The 18,520-nt window shown below is 50.3% G+C and overlaps 2 protein-coding genes across 2 annotated transcripts in view; both read left to right on the forward strand.

The window, feature by feature from the left end:
* LOC138743481 (kazal-type serine protease inhibitor domain-containing protein 1-like) overlaps window positions 1-10,228 on the forward strand; it is a 46,096-nt gene extending 35,868 nt beyond the window's left edge. Inside the window, exon 4 of the mRNA XM_069898931.1 lies at window positions 5,903-10,228. Within this exon, the coding sequence (XP_069755032.1) occupies window positions 5,903-6,075 (173 nt within the window). The 3' untranslated portion in view covers window positions 6,076-10,228. The remainder of the gene's footprint in view (window positions 1-5,902) is intronic.
* Window positions 10,229-10,770: 542 nt separating this feature from the next.
* LOC138743479 (ran-binding protein 17-like) overlaps window positions 10,771-18,520 on the forward strand; it is a 726,783-nt gene continuing 719,033 nt past the window's right edge. Inside the window, exon 1 of the mRNA XM_069898924.1 lies at window positions 10,771-10,970. Coding sequence (XP_069755025.1) covers window positions 10,953-10,970 — 18 coding nt within the window. The 5' untranslated portion in view covers window positions 10,771-10,952. The remainder of the gene's footprint in view (window positions 10,971-18,520) is intronic.

Genomic DNA, 18,520 nt, shown 5'->3' on the forward strand with positions numbered 1-18,520 from the left:
ACCGGCATCACCTACGGCTCCTAGAACGCTTCACCAGCGTTGTCTCCGCTCCATCCTCAACATCCACTGGAGCTCTTTCATCCCTAACGTCGAAGTACTCGAGATAGCAGAGGTCGACAGCATCGAGTCCATGCTGCTGAAGATCCAGCTGCGCTGGGTGGGTCACGTCTCCAGAATGGAGGACCATCGCCTTCCCAAGATCGTGTTATATGGCGAGCTCTCCACTGGCCACCGTGATAGAGGTGAACCAAAGAAGAGGTACAAGGACTGCCTAAAGAAATCTCTTGGTGCCTGCCACATTGACCACCGCCAGTGGGCTGATATCGCCTCAAACCGTGCAGCTTGGCGCCTCACAGTTCGGCGGGCAGCAACCTCCTTTGAAGAAGACCGCAGAGCCCACCTCACTGACAAAAGACAAAGGAGGAAAAACCCAACACCCAACCCCAACCAACCAATTTTCCCCTGCAACCGCTGCAACCGTGTCTGCCTGTCCCGCATCGGACTTGTCAGCCACAAACGAGCCTGCAGCTGACGTGGACATTTTACCCCCTCCATAAATCTTCATCCGCGAAGCCAAGCCAAAGAGAAGAAGAAAGAAGATGTATCTGAAATTACTGTTTATATTCTCTTCTATATTATTGACTAACTTATCTTCATATTTCAACTTTTCTCCCTTATTGATTTTTTTAGTTGTCTTCTGTTGGTTTTAAAAAGCTATCCAATCCTCCTTCCCACTAATTTTTGCCATACTACCTGCTCTCTCTTTTCCGTTTATACTGTCTTTGATTTCCCTTGTCAACCACAGATGGTGGGTACTTCTTTGGAATTACACCCAGAAACCCCTGCCATTTCTGCTCCACCATTTTCCATGCCAGCTCCTCCCTATCATGCGTCAGTATATAATACTGACACATCTGAGTTCAGCTTCTTCCTTTCAAACAGCAGAGTGAACTCTATTGTATTGTGATTACTGTTACTGAAGGGTTCTTTCACCTTAAGCTCCCTGATCAAATCTGGTTCAATGCACAGCACCAAATCCAGAATTGCCATTTCACTTCTGGGCTCGACCACAAGCTGATCTAAAATACTATCTCATATGCATTCCACAAATTGGGATCCAGTGCCAACCTGATTTTCCCAGTCTACCTGCATATGGAAGTTTCCCATGACTTTCTGACACACCTTCTCTAACTCCTGTTAGGATCTGCATTCTAACCTTGCAGCTTCTCAACTCTACCCATAAAGATTCTACATCCTCTGATCCTATGGATGTAGAATTAATGCAGATAAGTGTTTAGTACAGATTGGCATGAAGGTCAGCATAAAGGTAGTGGGTCAAATGGCCTGTTTCTCTGTAACTAAATAGAGGCTGTAACTCTCTAATTTGATGAAAGTATTTGCAAGGATGCCAAGAGGGCATGGAAGTGGTACTCACTATGTTGCTACTTCTGTAGGCAGGCTAAGCACCCGAGGAAATGTTGCCCTGCCAGGGATGCCATCTGCTCCAACTCTGGGAAGAACGGACACTTTGCAAAGGTCTGTAAGTCCAAACCAATCCCGAGTTCCAGTAATGCCACCATCTTTGATGACATCACGTCTACTGTCACTTCCGGGGACCTGGGATGGCCATTCATGCGCCCATAATGACATTACTTACACTTCTTGCCCTTCTCTTCCAATGACCTACAATGGGGCTGCATGCGTGCCATGGGGGCTGCCATCTTGGGTGCCATCTTACTGGACAGCCAGCACCCAACGGAACTCCTCAGATGATGAACTGACACTGGCATCAGTAGCCCTTAATCAGGACAGACACCATCAATTCTCCAGATGGTCATCCAGGTAAATGGCTGCCCTACTGCTTGCCTATTCGACAATGAAGCACCAAAAGCTTCATTCACCCAGACACTGAACAGCATTACCCCCTCGAGGTGAAGCCCACGAGCCACCAGATCTCCATGGTGTCCAAATCTCACTCGGCAGAGATTTGTGGCAGTTGCACAGTAACACTGACTGTCAGGGGCATAGTATACTTGGGCTTTAAACTCCTTGTACTGCCACAGCTCTGTGCACTGTCCTACTGGTATTAGACTTCCAGTATAAAATGAAGATCGTCACCATGGAGTATGAAGGCCACATTCTCCCCACATGGTCTGCAATGAGCAGTTTTTAAACCGCCTGCCCTCCTCCTACTATGTGGCCAACCGGCAGCCCCAAACCAAATGACTGCATCTGACATGTGGTCTCTCCATGCTCCGGATCTCTCCCCCACCCCTGTTTGCCAATCTCACCCGACTGTTAGCTCATCGCCACCTAAAATCGGTGATATAGTGCTGGGACAGGGCATTCATTAAGTCAGAAGTGAGACACCTCTTCGCTGAGGGGCTGATAGAACAGAATATGAGCCCCTGGAGAGCCCAGGTAGTAGTGGTGAAGAGTGGGGAGAAACACCAGATGGTAATTGATTACTCCCAGACCATTAATAGGTTCACCCGGCTGGATCCATACCCCCGGCCCTGCATAGCCGACATGGTGAACCAGATTGCACAGTACAAGGTGTTCTCCACCATAGTCCTTAAGTCTGCCTACTACCAGCTCCCCATTCGCCCATAAGACTGCCAGTATACTGCCTTCAAGGTGGATAGCCACTTTACCACTTCCTGAGGGTCCCCTTTGGAGTCATGAATGGAGTTTCAGTCTTTCAGAGGGAAATGGATCAGATGGTGGATGAACATGTGCTGCAGACCACTTTCCCATACCTCAACAATGTCACCATCTGCAACCATGTCCAGCAGGACCATGATAGGAACTTCCAGAAATTCCTCCACACTGCAAAATGCCTAAATCTGACATATAACTCAAGAAGTGTGTTTTCAGCACACATCGCCTTTCTATACTAGGGTGCATTGTGAAGAATGGAGTCATCAGCCCCAACCCTGAGTGCATGCATCCACAGTTAGAACTCCCATTCCCCCACTGCCTCAAGGGCTTGGAAAGGTGCCTGGGGTTTTTCTCTTATTACACTCAGTGGGTCCCCAACTATGTGGAGAAGGCCAGACTTCTCATCAGGGGCACCATTTTCCCCATCGGCAGAAGCCTGCCAGGCATTCAACCATATCAAAGCTGACCACAAAGGCTGTGATGTATGCAGTGGACAAATCCATCCCATTCCAGGTGGAGAGCGATGCGTCTGACTTTGCCATGGCCATGATCTGGCACAGGCAGGAGCATCTGGACCCCCCCAACCAGCTGACAGGTATGCACACCTACACCTCTCCACAGCCCACCTTCCTAACACTCACCACCCCAGCCAGGCTGATGGTCGACACACACATACTAACTCTCCAACACAGCTAAGCACTCTGGCCAGACCAACTGCGATGGACCATCCAAAACCGACAGAGACTATCACAGACCCCCAGATGAGGAACCACCAGTTGCAACACCAAAGAAGACTGCTGGACAGATTGAACCTGAGGGGTGGTTAACCACACCAGCCCCACCTCCTCGTACTTCCTTTTAAAAAGAGGGGATGAATGTGGTGAAACCACTATTTTATATGTTTGTCTTATGTAAATATCATGACCTTTCCTGGTTGACCTTTCACTGGCCGGCTCCTGACTCCTCCCCCTTTCTTCCCCATAAAGGGTGTCATGCCATAAGCCTGCGCCAGTTCAAGTCTGGGTCAATGTGAACAGCCAACACTGGGAGGCTGTCCATCTCTTGTAAATAAAATCCCTTCGTCTCGGCAACTTCAGTCTTTGTGTAATTGATTGTGCATCAGTTGGTTACTTATTTTTATCTTTTAAACAACACCTGCTGACTTTTTCCAATATTGTGTTTTTACCCCATTAAACCAGGGTTGTTTAATGGTGACTGTGGAGTGATATGCCATGGGATGGTGGTTGACACTTTTGCTGCTGCTGGTGGTCCACATGCTTCATGGATGCCCTGGCTGGGGTTGCACCATTTAGAATGACTGGACAAAGCACTGGAGACTCTGTGAGGAAGAACCTTGATCCCAGAAGGATACTGCTGTGGTCACCTCGACCAATGAACTGGAGAGGAGGCAAAGAAGGTTTATAAAGATGTGCCTGGGAAGGAGAGGTTTTAGCTGAGGCAAGACTGGATTTGATGGTTTTGTTTCCTTGGAACAGAAAAGTCCAAGGGGTGACCTGCTTGAGATTTCAAAACCATGCAAGGTTTATAATGACCAAGATTTACAAAGGTGCGCCAGGGAAGGAGAGGTTTTAGCTAAGGCAAGACTGGATTTGATGGTTTTGTTTCCTTGTAGCAGAAAAGTCCAAGGGGTGACCTGCTTGAGATTTCAAAACTGAGCAAGATTTATAATGACCAACCTTTCTCCTTCACAGAGGGAAAAGATTTAAGATAAAGGACACCATTACAGCATCAGTAATCCAGGATCAAATGTGGCACTGTCAGTCAGGAGTTTGTACATTCTCCCCGTACAAAAAAATTAACTGTAGGTTAATTGGTGTATTTTGGGGATATGGGGTTGTGGGTTGGAAGGGCCTGTTACCATACTCTATGACTAAAGTTAAATTAAAAAATATGGCTTTGATCTTTTTTCCATCTGATTTTGATCAGTTTTAAGAGAAGGTTGCTTAACCAATTCTACTCATTCTACTGACTTTGATTTCACACTTGATCCAGGGGAAGGGGAATTTGTCTCACCTGAACCACATCTTTAAATTTAAATTCATTTTAAATTTAGACATACATCAACTTAACAGGCCATTTCAGACCAAAAGCCCATGCCGCCCAATTAACCTACAACCCCCGGAACGTTTTAAACAGTGGGAGGAAACCTGAGCCCCCAGAGGAAAACCACACAGACACAGGGAGAATTCCTTACAGACAGCACAGGATTTGAACCCCGGTCCTGAACCTTGGTGCTGTAATGGTGTTGCACTAATCGCTATGCCAATCATGCCACCCCACCTAGGTCTTCATTGTGTGCAGATTGGGGTAACATTGCTATTGTTCTCCTTTGGGGGGAGGATGGGGGTGGGGGGGGTGGGATTCATTCCAATCAGGTTAAGTCGAGATGAATATAAGAGACCTGAAGGATGGGCATTGAGATCCAGCAGACCCTGTGGTTAATGTGTTTTTTGTTTTCTCTTTTAATTTGTTATTTGTCCTTGGTCAGTAGCGTCTTGTTTCTTATGTTAAGTAAGCGTATTTAGTCTTTTCATGTAAGTCAAATTTCTTTACGGTTAATGTGTTATTATTTTTTTCTTGTAGATTTTTGTGTTGTGGGGGGGGGGGGGGAATAAAACCAGACTCAAAAGAAGAAACGTAAATCTATTTGATGGATGTAATTGTGATTTAATGGAACTGTTTGAGTTTGGAACAATTATAAATAAAATGTTGAAAAAAAAAAATTGCTATTGTTCAAACCCTCGTTCTAACCATTCATTAGTTGGCCAAAACTCTGCTTGAATCACTTCCTCTCAGGTCAAGCATGCTGGGAGGTCATGAGGAGCTGAAGTGACGTTTGATAATGGTTCTTAATTTTTTTGTCCTCCAGGAAGGATAGGGAGGCAAGGAACCTTGGACTTTCCTCATTGAATTGTTTATTGTCAATGTGTACTAAGATAAAGTGAAAAGGTTCACTTTGCAGGACAGAAACTGTCCTTGAATCTGGAGGTTTGTGCTTCAAGCACATCTTCTGCCCAATGGAAGGTGGGGGAGTGTCATCTTCAACATCTCTCACTTACGTTCTCTTCCGAGTATTCATTTGTATCTGGCAGTTCAGTGTTATGGGTCTTACTTTCACTCAGCCTTCAAATACAATGATTCTATCTTGGGTTAATATCTAGACTGAAGTATGTTTATGATTTATCTTACGTGATTAATGTATACTCATTTTAATCTGCAGATTCACCATCGGCTGTGAAAATGAATTTGTATCTGAGAGATATAAAAAATGTCCCAGATGAAGATAAAAATGATTATGGTAATGAAGATGAGGATATCTCTGGTGACTACGAATTGTTTTCAAATATGAACATTCTTAAGCAATGTGGCATGCAAAGTGCCTGTGGAGCATAACAATGCATTCATTAACCATTTTAAATATAGTTTTCTGTACTATGAGTTATGAATTGACCTATATTTAGTTGAAACTTTATATTTCACTCAAAGGAACCTGGAAATCTGTGTTATACCTTTTGTACAATACAATCCCAGCTTGCTTGGCCACGGCACACGAACCATGGGTGTAAAGGGTGGGGCCAGTACTGCGCACATTGCACTCCACCTAAAAGCTCCTTTGCGCAGGCTCGAGGACATGTCCACGTCCTCCCCCTCAAAAGATGCTCACAAACTCAAGCTAGCATGCTAGAACATCAGAACCATGCTAGACAAGGCTGACAGCCACCGACCTGAACGTCGGTCTGCCCTCATTGCACATGAACTCCTCAGACTTGACATTGACATAGCCGCTCTCAGCGAAGTCCGCCTTGCAGATGTAGGCATCCTCCAAGAACGCGGCGCGGGCTACACACTCTACTGGTCTGGCAAGCCTATGGATGAACGATGCCTATCTGGTGTAGGCTTCATGGTCAAGAACTCCATTGCCTCCAAACTCGAAAACCTCCTGACAGGCCACTTGGACCGGATCATGTCAATGCGACTTCCCCTTCAAGACAAGCGTCGCATCACCCTCATCAGTGTCTATGCTCCAACCCTCCAAGCGAAACCAGCAGAAAGGGACAAGTTCTACACTGATCTGCGCAACCTCATTCAACACACCCCTACAGCTGACAAGATTGTCATCCTTGGCGACTTCAATGCTCACGTCGGCAAAGACTCAGAAACCTGGCCAGGAATCCTGGGCAAACATGGTGTCGGCAAGTCCAACGACAGCGGGCGCCTCCTGTTGGAGCTCTGCGCAGAACAGCGGCTTGTCATTACAAACACCCTTTTTCAGCAGAGAGACAGCCTGAAGACTACCTGGATGCATCCCCGATACAAACACTGGCACCTCCTGGACTACGTCCTGGTGCGAGAAAGAGACAAACAAGATATGCTCCACACCAGGGTCATGCCCAGCGCGGAATGCCACACTGACCACCGGCTGGTTTGCTGCAAGCTCAACCTTCATTTCAAGCCAAAGCCCAGGAACAGTAAAGCCAAAAGAAAGAGGTTCAATGTTGGAAACTTGCAGTCAGACGAAGTGAGAGGAAACTTCCAGGCAAACCTCAAAGCAAAGCTCGAGGATGCAATCCGCCTCATGGACTCGTCCCCTGAAACCCTCTGGGATCAGCTGAAGACTGCCATACTGCAATCCACTGAAGAGATACTGGGCTTCTCCTCCAGGAAAAACAAGGAGTGGTTCGACGATAACAACCAGGAAATCCAGGAGTTGCTGGCAAAGAAGCGAGCTGCCCACCAGGCTCACCATACAAAGCCGTCCTGGCCAGAGAAGAAACAAGCCTTCCGTCGTGCATGCAGCCATCTTCAGCGCAAACTCCGGGAGATCCAAAATGAGTGGTGGACTAGCCTCGCCAAACAAACCCAGCTCAGCGCGGACATTGGCGACTTCAGGGGTTTTTACGAGGCTCTAAAGGCGGTGTATGGCCCCTCACCCCAAGTTCAAAGCCCGCTGCACAGCTCAGACGGCAAAGTCCTCCTCAGCGACAAGATCTCTATCCTCAACCAATGGTCAGAACACTTCCAATCTCTTTTCAGTGCCAACCGCTCAGTCCAAGAATCCGCCCTGCTCCAGCTCCCTCACAGCCCTAAAGGCTAGAGCTGGATGAGGTCCTCACCTGGGAAGAGACATATAAGGCAATTGAACAACTGAAAAGTGGCAAAGCAGCAGGTATGGATGGAATCGCCCCCAGAGGTCTGGAAGGCTGGCAGCAAAACTCTGCATGCCAAACTGCATGAGTTTTTCAAGCTCTGCTGGGACCAAGGAAAGCTGCCTCAGGACCTTCGTGATGCCATCATCATCACCCTGTACAAAAACAAAGGTGAGAAATCAGACTGCTCAAACTACAGGGGAATCACGCTGCTCTCCATTGCAGGCAAAATCTTCGCTAGGATTCTCCTAAATAGAATAATAGCTAGTGTCGCCAAAAATGTTCTCCCAGAATCACAGTGCCGCTTTCACGCAAACAGAGGAACTACTGACATGGTCTTTGCCCTCAGACAGCTCCAAGAAAAGTGCAGAGAACAAAACAAAGGAATCTACATCACCTTTGTGACCTCACCAAAGTCTTCGACACCGTGAGTAGGTAAGGGCTTTGACAAATACTAGAGTACCTCAGATGCCCACCAAAGTTCCTCAACATGGTTATCCAACTGCACGAAAACCAACAAGATCGGGTCAAATGCTGCAATGAGCTCTCTGAACCCTTCTCCATTAACAGTGGCGTGAAGCAAGGCTGCGTTCTCGCACCAACCCTCTTTTCAATCATCTTCAGCATGATGCTGAAACAAGCCATGAAAGACCTCAACAATGAAGACGCTGTTTACATCCGGTACCGCACGGATGGCAGTCTCTTCAATCTGAGGCGCCTGCAAGCTCACACCAAGACATAAGAGCAACTCGTCCGTGAACCACTCTTTGCAGATGATGCCGCTTTAGTTGCCCATTCAGAGCCAGCTCTTCAGCGCTTGATGTCCCGTTTTGCGGAAACTGCCAAAATATTTGGCCTGGAAGTCAGCCTGAAGAAAACTGAGGTCCTCCATCAGCCAGCTCCCCACCATGACTACCAGCCCCCCCACATCTCCATCAGGCACACAAAACTCAAAACGGTCAACCAGTTTACCTATCTCGGCTGCACCATTTCATCGGATGCAAGGATCGACAACGAGATAGACAACAGACTCGCCAAGGCAAATAGCGCCTTTGGAAGACTACACAAAAGAGTCTGGAAAAACAACCAACTGAAAAACCTCACAAAGATCAGCGTATACAGAGCCGTTGTCATACCCACACTCCTGTTCGGCTCCGAATCATGGGTCCTCTACCGGCATCACCTACGGCTCCTAGAAAGCTTCCACCAGCGTTGTCTCTGCTCCATCCTCAACATTCATTGGAGCGACTTCATCACCAACATCAAAGTACTCGAGATGGCAGAGGCCGACAGCATCGAATCCACGCTGCTGAAGATCCAACTGCGCTGGGTAGGTCACGTCTCCAGAATGGAGGACCATCGCCTTCCCAAGATCGTGTTATATGGCGAGCTCTCCACTGGCCACCGAGACAGGGGTGCACCAAAGAAGAGGTACAAGGACTGCTTAAAGAAATCTCTTGGTGCCTGCCACATTGACCACCACCAGTGGGCTGATATCACCTCAAACCATGCATCTTGGCGCCTCACAGTTCAGCGGGCAGCAACATCCTTTGAAGAAGACCGCAGAGCCCACCTCACTGACAAAAGGCAAAGGAGGAAAAACCCAACACCCAACCCCAACCAACCAATTTTCCCCTGCAACCGCTGCAATCGTGTCTGCCTGTCCCGCATCAGACTTGTCAGCCACAAACGAGCCTGCAGCTGACGTGGACTTTTTACCCCCTCCATAAATCTTCGTCCGCGAAGCCAAGCCAAAGAAAGGTGTCTGTGCACGTGGACATTCCAAAGGAGGACATGTTCAAAAATTAAAATGTAAACTGTATTGCAAAAACAAGAAATGCAAACACACTGTATATAGTAACCTATGACCATGTCCTCCTTTTGGAATGGCCACCCTAACTGGGTAAACCTATACTGTAACAACTTACAAAATCCATACAGGTTGCATGAAGGTCAAGATAGAACCTGGGTTTAGAGGTGAGGCCACAACTCTGAAAGTTGCATCACTATGCCATTCAAACATGACTTGCCAGTTTTTTGCCAATATTGAGATACAAGGATTGCAATGTTCTCATGTCATGGTACTGTACCACATGAAAATATTTCAGCAAACAAAGGCCAAAGATCTCCTCTTTACGTCTTATTTAAATAGGGTACAGTGTCAACTAGTTCTCGACTGCCTGTTAAACTCATCCTTTTCTTTGATTGGGGTTGTTACGGTAATATTGATTGGCACATCCGTCTGGGTGTGAGTGACTGGTGCTCTGGTTTCCTGTTTACTGATGCTTGTCAAAGTGGGTAATTGTAGTATTTTGGGCATGACAAATAATAGAAATTATCCATGAGTATACATGCACATTTTTGAAAACATACCTATGACCAATAAAAACTAAAATTTGTATTATATGTCTTAACCCTGCTGCCTTTCCAGAATGTCTTGCGATGTTGAAATCATCAAAGTGTATAGTCTCAAATTTTACAAAATTCTACTCAACCGGTTGAATAGTTACAAATACCCAGCACAAAACATCTTGCAATCTGCAATAATAAAGTGATTTAGCAATGTACATGTTAAATAAAATGCCTCATTCCCAATTATTATAAATAAAATACCTAGCCAAAAGATTGGTACATTTTTCACAAAAATCTATTGAAGAGATAGCAATTGTGCATAATTTATCACTTCAAAAATCATAATGCAGCAGCTCCACTTCAATAAGCTGTCCACCACACCCATGACCACTGCTCCCAGCAAAACCTCAATTGCCTTTGACAGTGTTTGCAGCAAAATAGCTTGTGCATTGCTCGCTCCCACCTGTGGCTGTTGCACCACAGGGGTTCTCACGCCTTCTATTCCGGTGCACCTGCTGGCTCCAACTCGCCAACGAATGCATTGCTTCCTTCCTCCAGCAGCTGCTTCAAGGCACGTGCTCGCCTTTCCAGTGCGGGGGTTCCGTTCTCCCAGGGAACGTGCTTCACCTCATCACCCTCCCCTCCTCGACCGCTGCTCCAGGGCACGTGCTTCGCACCCCTCAGGCCGCTGTCTCCGGGCACGTGCTTCGCACCCCCCCCCCCCCGCAGCTGTTCCAGGGCACGTGTTTCCCCCTTCCGACCTCGGGCCAGATGGCGGCTTACTCGCAGGTGAGTCCCTCGGATGAAGTCTGCGGGCGGCGAGGGGGTCCCGTGGAGTATTGTGGTCAGCCCGCCGCCGGTGACGACCCTTCTGCTCAGTCAACCCTCAGCAGAGCCTGTGGGTGGAGGCCCGGCCGTCGCAGTTAGAGCCACCTCCGACCGTGGCTACTTTCCGATAATAGGGACCCTGTTTCTAAGGTAACAGAGAGGTGGCCGTGAGGCTCAGAGAAAGACAAGGCATCCATTTCTCCACAACAGCATACTACAGTCATTATCTTCCTCCCTCCATCAATCCCTGCTGCAGTCCAACACCCTGGTCTCCATCCCCCCCCACCCGGTCTCTTTCCCTACCCCCCCACCTGGTCTCCTCCCCCAACCCTCCCACCCGGTCTCCTTCACCCCCACCCACTCACCCGGTCTCCTTCCCCCCCCACCCGGTCTCCTTCCCCCTACCCACTCACCCGGTCTCCTTCTCCCCCCCCCCCCCCCCACCCGGTCTCCTTCCCTACCCCCACACCTGGTCTCCTTCACCACCCCTCCCACCCGGTCTCCTTCACCCCCACCCACTCACCCGGTCTCCTTCCCCCCCCACCCGGTCTCCTTCCCTACCCCCCCACCCGGTCTCCTTCCCCACCCCTCCCACCCGGTCTCCTTCACCCCTCACCTGGTCTCCTTCCCTACCCCCCCCACCCGGTCTCCTTCCCCACCCCCCCACCTGGTCTCCTTCCCCACCCCCCCCCACCCGGTCTCCTTCCCCAGCCCCCCCCACCCGGTCTCCTTCCCCAGCCCCCCCCACCCGGTCTCCTTCCCCAGCCCCCCCCACCCGGTCTCCTTCCCCAGCCCCCCCCACCCGGTCTCCTTCCCCAGCCCCCCCCACCCGGTCTCCTTCCCCAGCCCCCCCCACCCGGTCTCCTTCCCCAGCCCCCCCCACCCGGTCTCCTTCCCCAGCCCCCCCCACCCGGTCTCCTTCCCCAGCCCCCCCCACCCGGTCTCCTTCCCCAGCCCCCCCCACCCGGTCTCCTTCCCCAGCCCCCCCCACCCGGTCTCCTTCCCCAGCCCCCCCCACCCGGTCTCCTTCCCCAGCCCCCCCCACCCGGTCTCCTTCCCCAGCCCCCCCCACCCGGTCTCCTTTCCCAGCCCCCCCCACCCGGTCTCCTTCCCCAGCCCCCCCCACCCGGTCTCCTTCCCCAGCCCCCCCACCCGGTCTCCTTCCCCAGCCCCCCCCACCCGGTCTCCTTCCCCAGCCCCCCCCACCCGGTCTCCTTCCCCAGCCCCCCCCCACCCGGTCTCCTTCCCCAGCCCCCCCCCCACCCGGTCTCCTTCCCCAGCCCCCCCCCACCCGGTCTCCTTCCCCAGCCCCCCCCACCCGGTCTCCTTCCCCAGCCCCCCCCACCCGGTCTCCTTCCCCAGCCCCCCCCACCCGGTCTCCTTCCCCAGCCCCCCCCACCCGGTCTCCTTCCCCAGCCCCCCCCACCCGGTCTCCTTCCCCAGCCCCCCCCACCCGGTCTCCTTCCCCAGCCCCCCCCACCCGGTCTCCTTCCCAGCCCCCCCCACCCGGTCTCCTTCCCCAGCCCCCCCCACCCGGTCTCCTTCCCCAGCCCCCCCCACCCGGTCTCCTTCCCCAGCCCCCCCCACCCGGTCTCCTTCCCCAGCCCCCCCCACCCGGTCTCCTTCCCCAGCCCCCCCCACCCGGTCTCCTTCCCCAGCCCACCCAGTCTTCTTTTCTTTGGCTTGGCCTCGCGGAGAAGATTTATGGAGGGGGTAAATGTCCACGTCAGCTGCAGGCTCGTTTGTGGCTGACAAGTCTGATGCGGGACAGGCAGACACAGTTGCAGGGGAAAATTGGTTGGTTGGGGTTGGGTGTTGGGTTTTTCCTCCTTTGCCTTTTGTCAGTGAGGTGGGCTCTGCGGTCTTCTTCAAAGGAGGTTGCTGCCCGCCAAACTGTGAGGCGCCAAGATGCACGGTTTGAGGTGATATCAGCCCACTGGCGGTGGTCAATGGGGCAGGCACCAAGAGATTTCTTTAGGCAGTCCTTGTACCTTTTCTTTGGTGCACCTCTGTCACGGTGGCCAGTGGAGAGCTCGCCATATAACACGATCTTGGGAAGGCGATGGTCCTCCATTCTGGAGACGTGACCCACCCAGCGCAGCTGGATCTTCAGCAGCGTGGACTCGATGCTGTCGACCTCTGCCATCTCGAGTACTTCGACGCTAGGGATGAAAGCGCTCCAATGAATGTTGAGGATGGAACGGAGACAACGCTGGTGGAAGCGTTCCAGGAGCCGTAGGTGATGCCGGTAGAGGACCCATGATTCAGAGCCGAACAGGAGTGTGGGTATGACAACGACTCTGTATACGCTTATCTTTGTGAGGTTTTTCAGTTGGTTGTTTTTCCAGACTCTTTTGTGTAGTCTTCCAAAGGCGCTATTTGCCTTGGCGAGTCTGTTGTCTATCTCGTTGTCGATCCTTGCATCTGATGAAATGGTGCAGCCGAGATAGGTAAACTGGTTGACCGTTTTGAGTTTTGTGTGCCCGATGGAGATGTGGTGGGGCTGCTAGTCATGGTGGGGAGCTGGCTGATGGAGGACCTCAGTTTTCTTCAGGCTGACTTCCAGGCCAAACATTTTGGCAGTTTCCGCAAAACAGGACGTCAAGCACTGAAGAGCTGGCTCTGAATGGGCAACTAAAGCGGCATCGTCTGCAAAGAGTAGTTCACGGATAAGTTTCTCTTGTGTCTTGGTGTGAGCTTGCAGGCGCCTCAGATTGAAGAGACTGCCATCCGTGCGGTACCGAATGTTAACAGCGTCTTCATTGTTGAGGTCTTTCATGGCTTGTTTCAGCATCATGCTGAAGAAGATTGAAAAGAGTCTACTGTTTCTATTTTTGTATGCCACTTCATTTAACTCTTGTCGAGTTTGTGACTTCATTGTGGAAGAAGATAACCACACTTGTTTAACCTTTGTCTGGGTTTGTGAGTTCATCATGGAAGCAAATAGCTACATTGAGTAAAGAGGCCTGAAGATATGATGTTTAAAAGTGATTTATAACTCTTCTGAACTGAGAATTTAAGACCTTCAAGCAAGACTAAAATGATGCTGAACTTTTCAAGATTGACTTTTCAGAGTGGGACTTTAATTTCACACACAAGCGCGCACACATAGTGGGATTAAATTTCGAGTTAAGTTTAGATATAAGAAGGAAATGTTATGTTATTAATAGTCTAATAAAAAAATGATTTTGAATTTACCATTGGTGAATTTACCATTGCTGTTCCTGTGTTAGCGCTAACGAAGTCCCTTTAGTTTCAAAAATAATTCAAAGGGTTGTTAGTTCATAATAATATAAGCATAAATACAAAATTGACAATTACATAATTTATTTGTATACAAGTAAGCACATATGGAAAAAACAATAAAAAAGTAGATAAAACTAATCAATCATTGCTTGTAATACCTCAAACATTTAATTGAATTGATCCATACAACCATGTTAAGCCCTTTTATTGAAATAACGTATAAAATAAAGGAAAACAAACCTGAGAAGTAAAGCTAACTCTAATCGAACCCTTACCTCTAATCAGTTACCTTTTTAATTAATAAAAGAAAAATCAAAAATGTGGAACCACTGCAACCTTGCGATAGTACAGATTCTATCACCAATGTATATGTACAGATTGTAGTGTAGGATGACTGTGATTGGCTGAGAGTGTAGTGACACCTACTGGCCGGTCTTAAAGGATTGCTCCTAGCCAGACCAGGTCATTCTGGACTGGTCGACCTACATGTGATAGGCTCTAGTCTTTTAGTTAATAAAAGCCTTGGTTTGGGTCAATAAGTCTTTGGTTCTTTCGACGCGCTCTAGAATTTTATTAACTAAAAGGTTTTGAAGGGATGGAGCGTATGCTATGCTGGAACGCCTCTACATCGACCCACAGTCAGCTACAGCCTCGAATGACTTTAAGCACTGGGTGAGGTGCTTCGAAACATACTTACAGTTCTCTGACCCTGCTGTGATAGAGGACAACCGTCGACTACTAATATTGATGACTATGGTGTCCCCAAGAGTCTACCAGAGCATCCATGACGTGACCACTTACGCCGCAGCCATGAAGATGCTGAAAGGGCTCTATGAGCGACCGATGAACAGGGTCTATGCTCAGTACAAACTTGCAACAAGGAGGCAACAGCCCAGTGAGTCCTGTAGAGCTTATATTCAGGCACTAAGGGCAATGGGCAGGGACTGTGCCTGCACAGACAGAACTGCTGCGGAGACCACAGATGATCTCATTCAGGGTGTCTATGTGGCCGGGGTTCAATCGAATGAGGTGAAGCAGTGCCTGCTAGAGCACGGGGGAGAAAACCTCGATGACGTGATTTGGATCGCAGAGAAAATGGAGGCTGCGGTCTTAAGTATAGATGTGTACTCTTGGGGCTGGACCCCACGCTCTGATGTGAGTAGGATGTCTTCCCTCTACCCTAATAACCCCTGGCACACCGATGGCCTGTTGGCTGCCGCTGCACTGCCTGATGCGATCCTGAAGTGTTATCTCTCCAGGAGGAATAAGCACAGCAGGTCCCAGTTCCCGGCGAGAAAATCCAGGTCCCAGATGTGCCTTAAAAACGGCCACTTTGCTGTAGTCTGTCGCTCCAAAATGGCTGCAGTCAAACACAATGCCTCGTGTGAAGCCCAATCGCCACTCTCCGATTCAAACACTTCTTCCTCAGAGCTCTTGTCCAATAAGAGCGATGGCTCCACTGCGCGGCAGCGCCTGACGTCACGGGGCAGACACTGAGCATGGAAGGTACAACCCACCCTCGCCGCAATGATGTTCACCCTCACGAAGCAACATCCAACCAGGCCCCAGTCCCGACCTCAATGGCTGCAAGTCGAGAGCAATGCGTCCGACTTGGCACTGGCAGCCACTTTGAACCAGGCCGGATGGCTGGTAGCCTTCTTCTCCAGAACCCTCCAGGATCCTGAGAGCCGACACTCCTCTGTTGAGAAGGAGGCCCAGGCCAAAGTCGAAGCAGTACGTCATTGAGACAGTACCTCTCTGGCAGGCGCTTTATACTGCTGACCGACCAACGCGCCGTCTCCTTCATGTTTAGCAATACCCACCGAGGTAAGATCAAGAATGACAAAATTGCCAGGTGGAGAATTGAGCTCTCCACCTTTAATTATGACATACTGTATTGGCCTGGTAAACTCAAGACCCGCCAGATGCGCTCTCCAGGGGGACTTGCGCCAACACGAGGAGCTCTGTCAGCCAGGGGTCACTAGGTTCGCGCACTTTGTCAAAGCTCACAACCTGCCCTACACGGTCGAGGAGATACGCTCCATGACCCGAGCCTGCCTGGTGTGCGCTGAGTGCAAGCCCCACTTCTTCCGTCCGGAGAACACCCGTGTCATCAAAGCCACCTGCCCCTTTGAGCATCTCAGCGTAGACCTCAAGGGGCCCTTACCGTTGACCAACCGTAATACCGACATCCTTATGGCCATCGACGAGTACTCCCACTTCCTGTTCACTGTGCCCTACTCGGACATGACTGCCTCCTCAGTCAGAGAGGCCCTGCACAGCATCTTCGCCATCTTCGGGTACCCCAGTTACATCCACAGTGACAGGAGTCCTTGTTTATGAGCGCAGAGCTGCGGCAGTACCTTCTGGACCGTGGTATTGCTTCAAGCACGACCACCAGCTGTAACCCATGCGGAAATGGGCAAGTCGAAAGAGAGAATGCTATCATCTGGAAAGTGTTTATGCTTGCCCTCCGGTCCAAAGGTCTCCCCACCTCTCGCTGACAGGACGTGCTCACCAGTGCCCTACACTCCATCTGCTCCCTCCTATGCACTGTGACCAATGCCACCCCCTATGAAAGGATGTTCTCTTTCCCGAGGAAATCCGAATCGGGAACAACCATATCGGCATGGCTCACGGTTCCCAGGCCGGTCCTCCTATGACGCCATGTCCGGTACTCAAAGAATGACCCTTTGGTTGACCAAGTGACTCTGCTCCATGCGAACCCGCATTATGCCTATGTTGAGTACCCAGGCATCTCAGTAAGTGATCTAGCCCAAGCCGGATCAGACGCAACAGTGCTTTCAACCCAACCTCCCCCAATTCCTTCTCCCCCAATTCCTTCTCCCCCAATTCCTTCTCCCCCAATTCCTTCTCCCCCAATTCCTTCTCCCCCAATTCCTTCTCCCCCAATTCCTTCTCCCCCAATTCCTTCTCCCCCAATTCCTTCTCCCCCAATTCCTTCTCCCCCAATTCCTTCTCCCCAATTCCTTCTCCCCCAATTCCTTCTCCCCCAATTCCTTCTCCCCCAATTCCTTCTCCCCCAATTCCTTCTCCCCCAATTCCTTCTCCCCCAATTCCTTCTCCCCCAATTCCTTCTCCCCCAATTCCTTCTCCCCCAATTCCTTCTCCCCCAATTCCTTCTCCCCCAATTCCTTCTCCCCCAATTCCTTCTCCCCCAATTCCTTCTCCCCCAATTCCTTCTCCCCCAATTCCTTCTCCCCCAATTCCTTCTCCCCCAATTCCTTCTCCCCCAATTCCTTCTCCCCCAATTCCTTCTCCCCCAATTCCTTCTCCCCCAATTCCTTCTCCCCCAATTCCTTCTCCCCCAATTCCTTCTCCCCCAATTCCTTCTCCCCCAATTCCTTCTCCCCCAATTCCTTCTCCCCCAATTCCTTCTCCCCCAATTCCTTCTCCCCCAATTCCTTCTCCCCCAATTCCTTCTCCCCCAATTCCTTCTCCCCCAATTCCTTCTCCCCCAATTCCTTCTCCCCCAATTCCTTCTCCCCCAATTCCTTCTCCCCCAATTCCTTCTCCCCCAATTCCTTCTCCCCCAATTCCTTCTCCCCCAATTCCTTCTCCCCCAATTCCTTCTCCCCCAATTCCTTCTCCCCCAATTCCTTCTCCCCCAATTCCTTCTCCCCCAATTCCTTCTCCCCCAATTCCTTCTCCCCCAATTCCTTCTCCCCCAATTCCTTCTCCCCCAATTCCTTCTCCCCCAATTCCTTCTCCCCCAATTCCTTCTCCCCCAATTCCTTCTCCCCCAATTCCTTCTCCCCCAATTCCTTCTCCCCCAATTCCTTCTCCCCCAATTCCTTCTCCCCCAATTCCTTCTCCCCCAATTCCTTCTCCCCCAATTCCTTCTCCCCCAATTCCTTCTCCCCCAATTCCTTCTCCCCCAATTCCTTCTCCCCCAATTCCTTCTCCCCCAATTCCTTCTCCCCCAATTCCTTCTCCCCCAATTCCTTCTCCCCCAATTCCTTCTCCCCCAATTCCTTCTCCCCCAATTCCTTCTCCCCCAATTCCTTCTCCCCCAATTCCTTCTCCCCCAATTCCTTCTCCCCCAATTCCTTCTCCCCCAATTCCTTCTCCCCCAATTCCTTCTCCCCCAATTCCTTCTCCCCCAATTCCTTCTCCCCCAATTCCTTCTCCCCCAATTCCTTCTCCCCCAATTCCTTCTCCCCCAATTCCTTCTCCCCCAATTCCTTCTCCCCCAATTCCTTCTCCCCCAATTCCTTCTCCCCCAATTCCTTCTCCCCCAATTC

Source organism: Narcine bancroftii, chromosome 9 (genome assembly GCF_036971445.1).
Source record: "Narcine bancroftii isolate sNarBan1 chromosome 9, sNarBan1.hap1, whole genome shotgun sequence".
In the NCBI taxonomy this organism is placed as follows: domain Eukaryota; kingdom Metazoa; phylum Chordata; class Chondrichthyes; order Torpediniformes; family Narcinidae; genus Narcine; species Narcine bancroftii.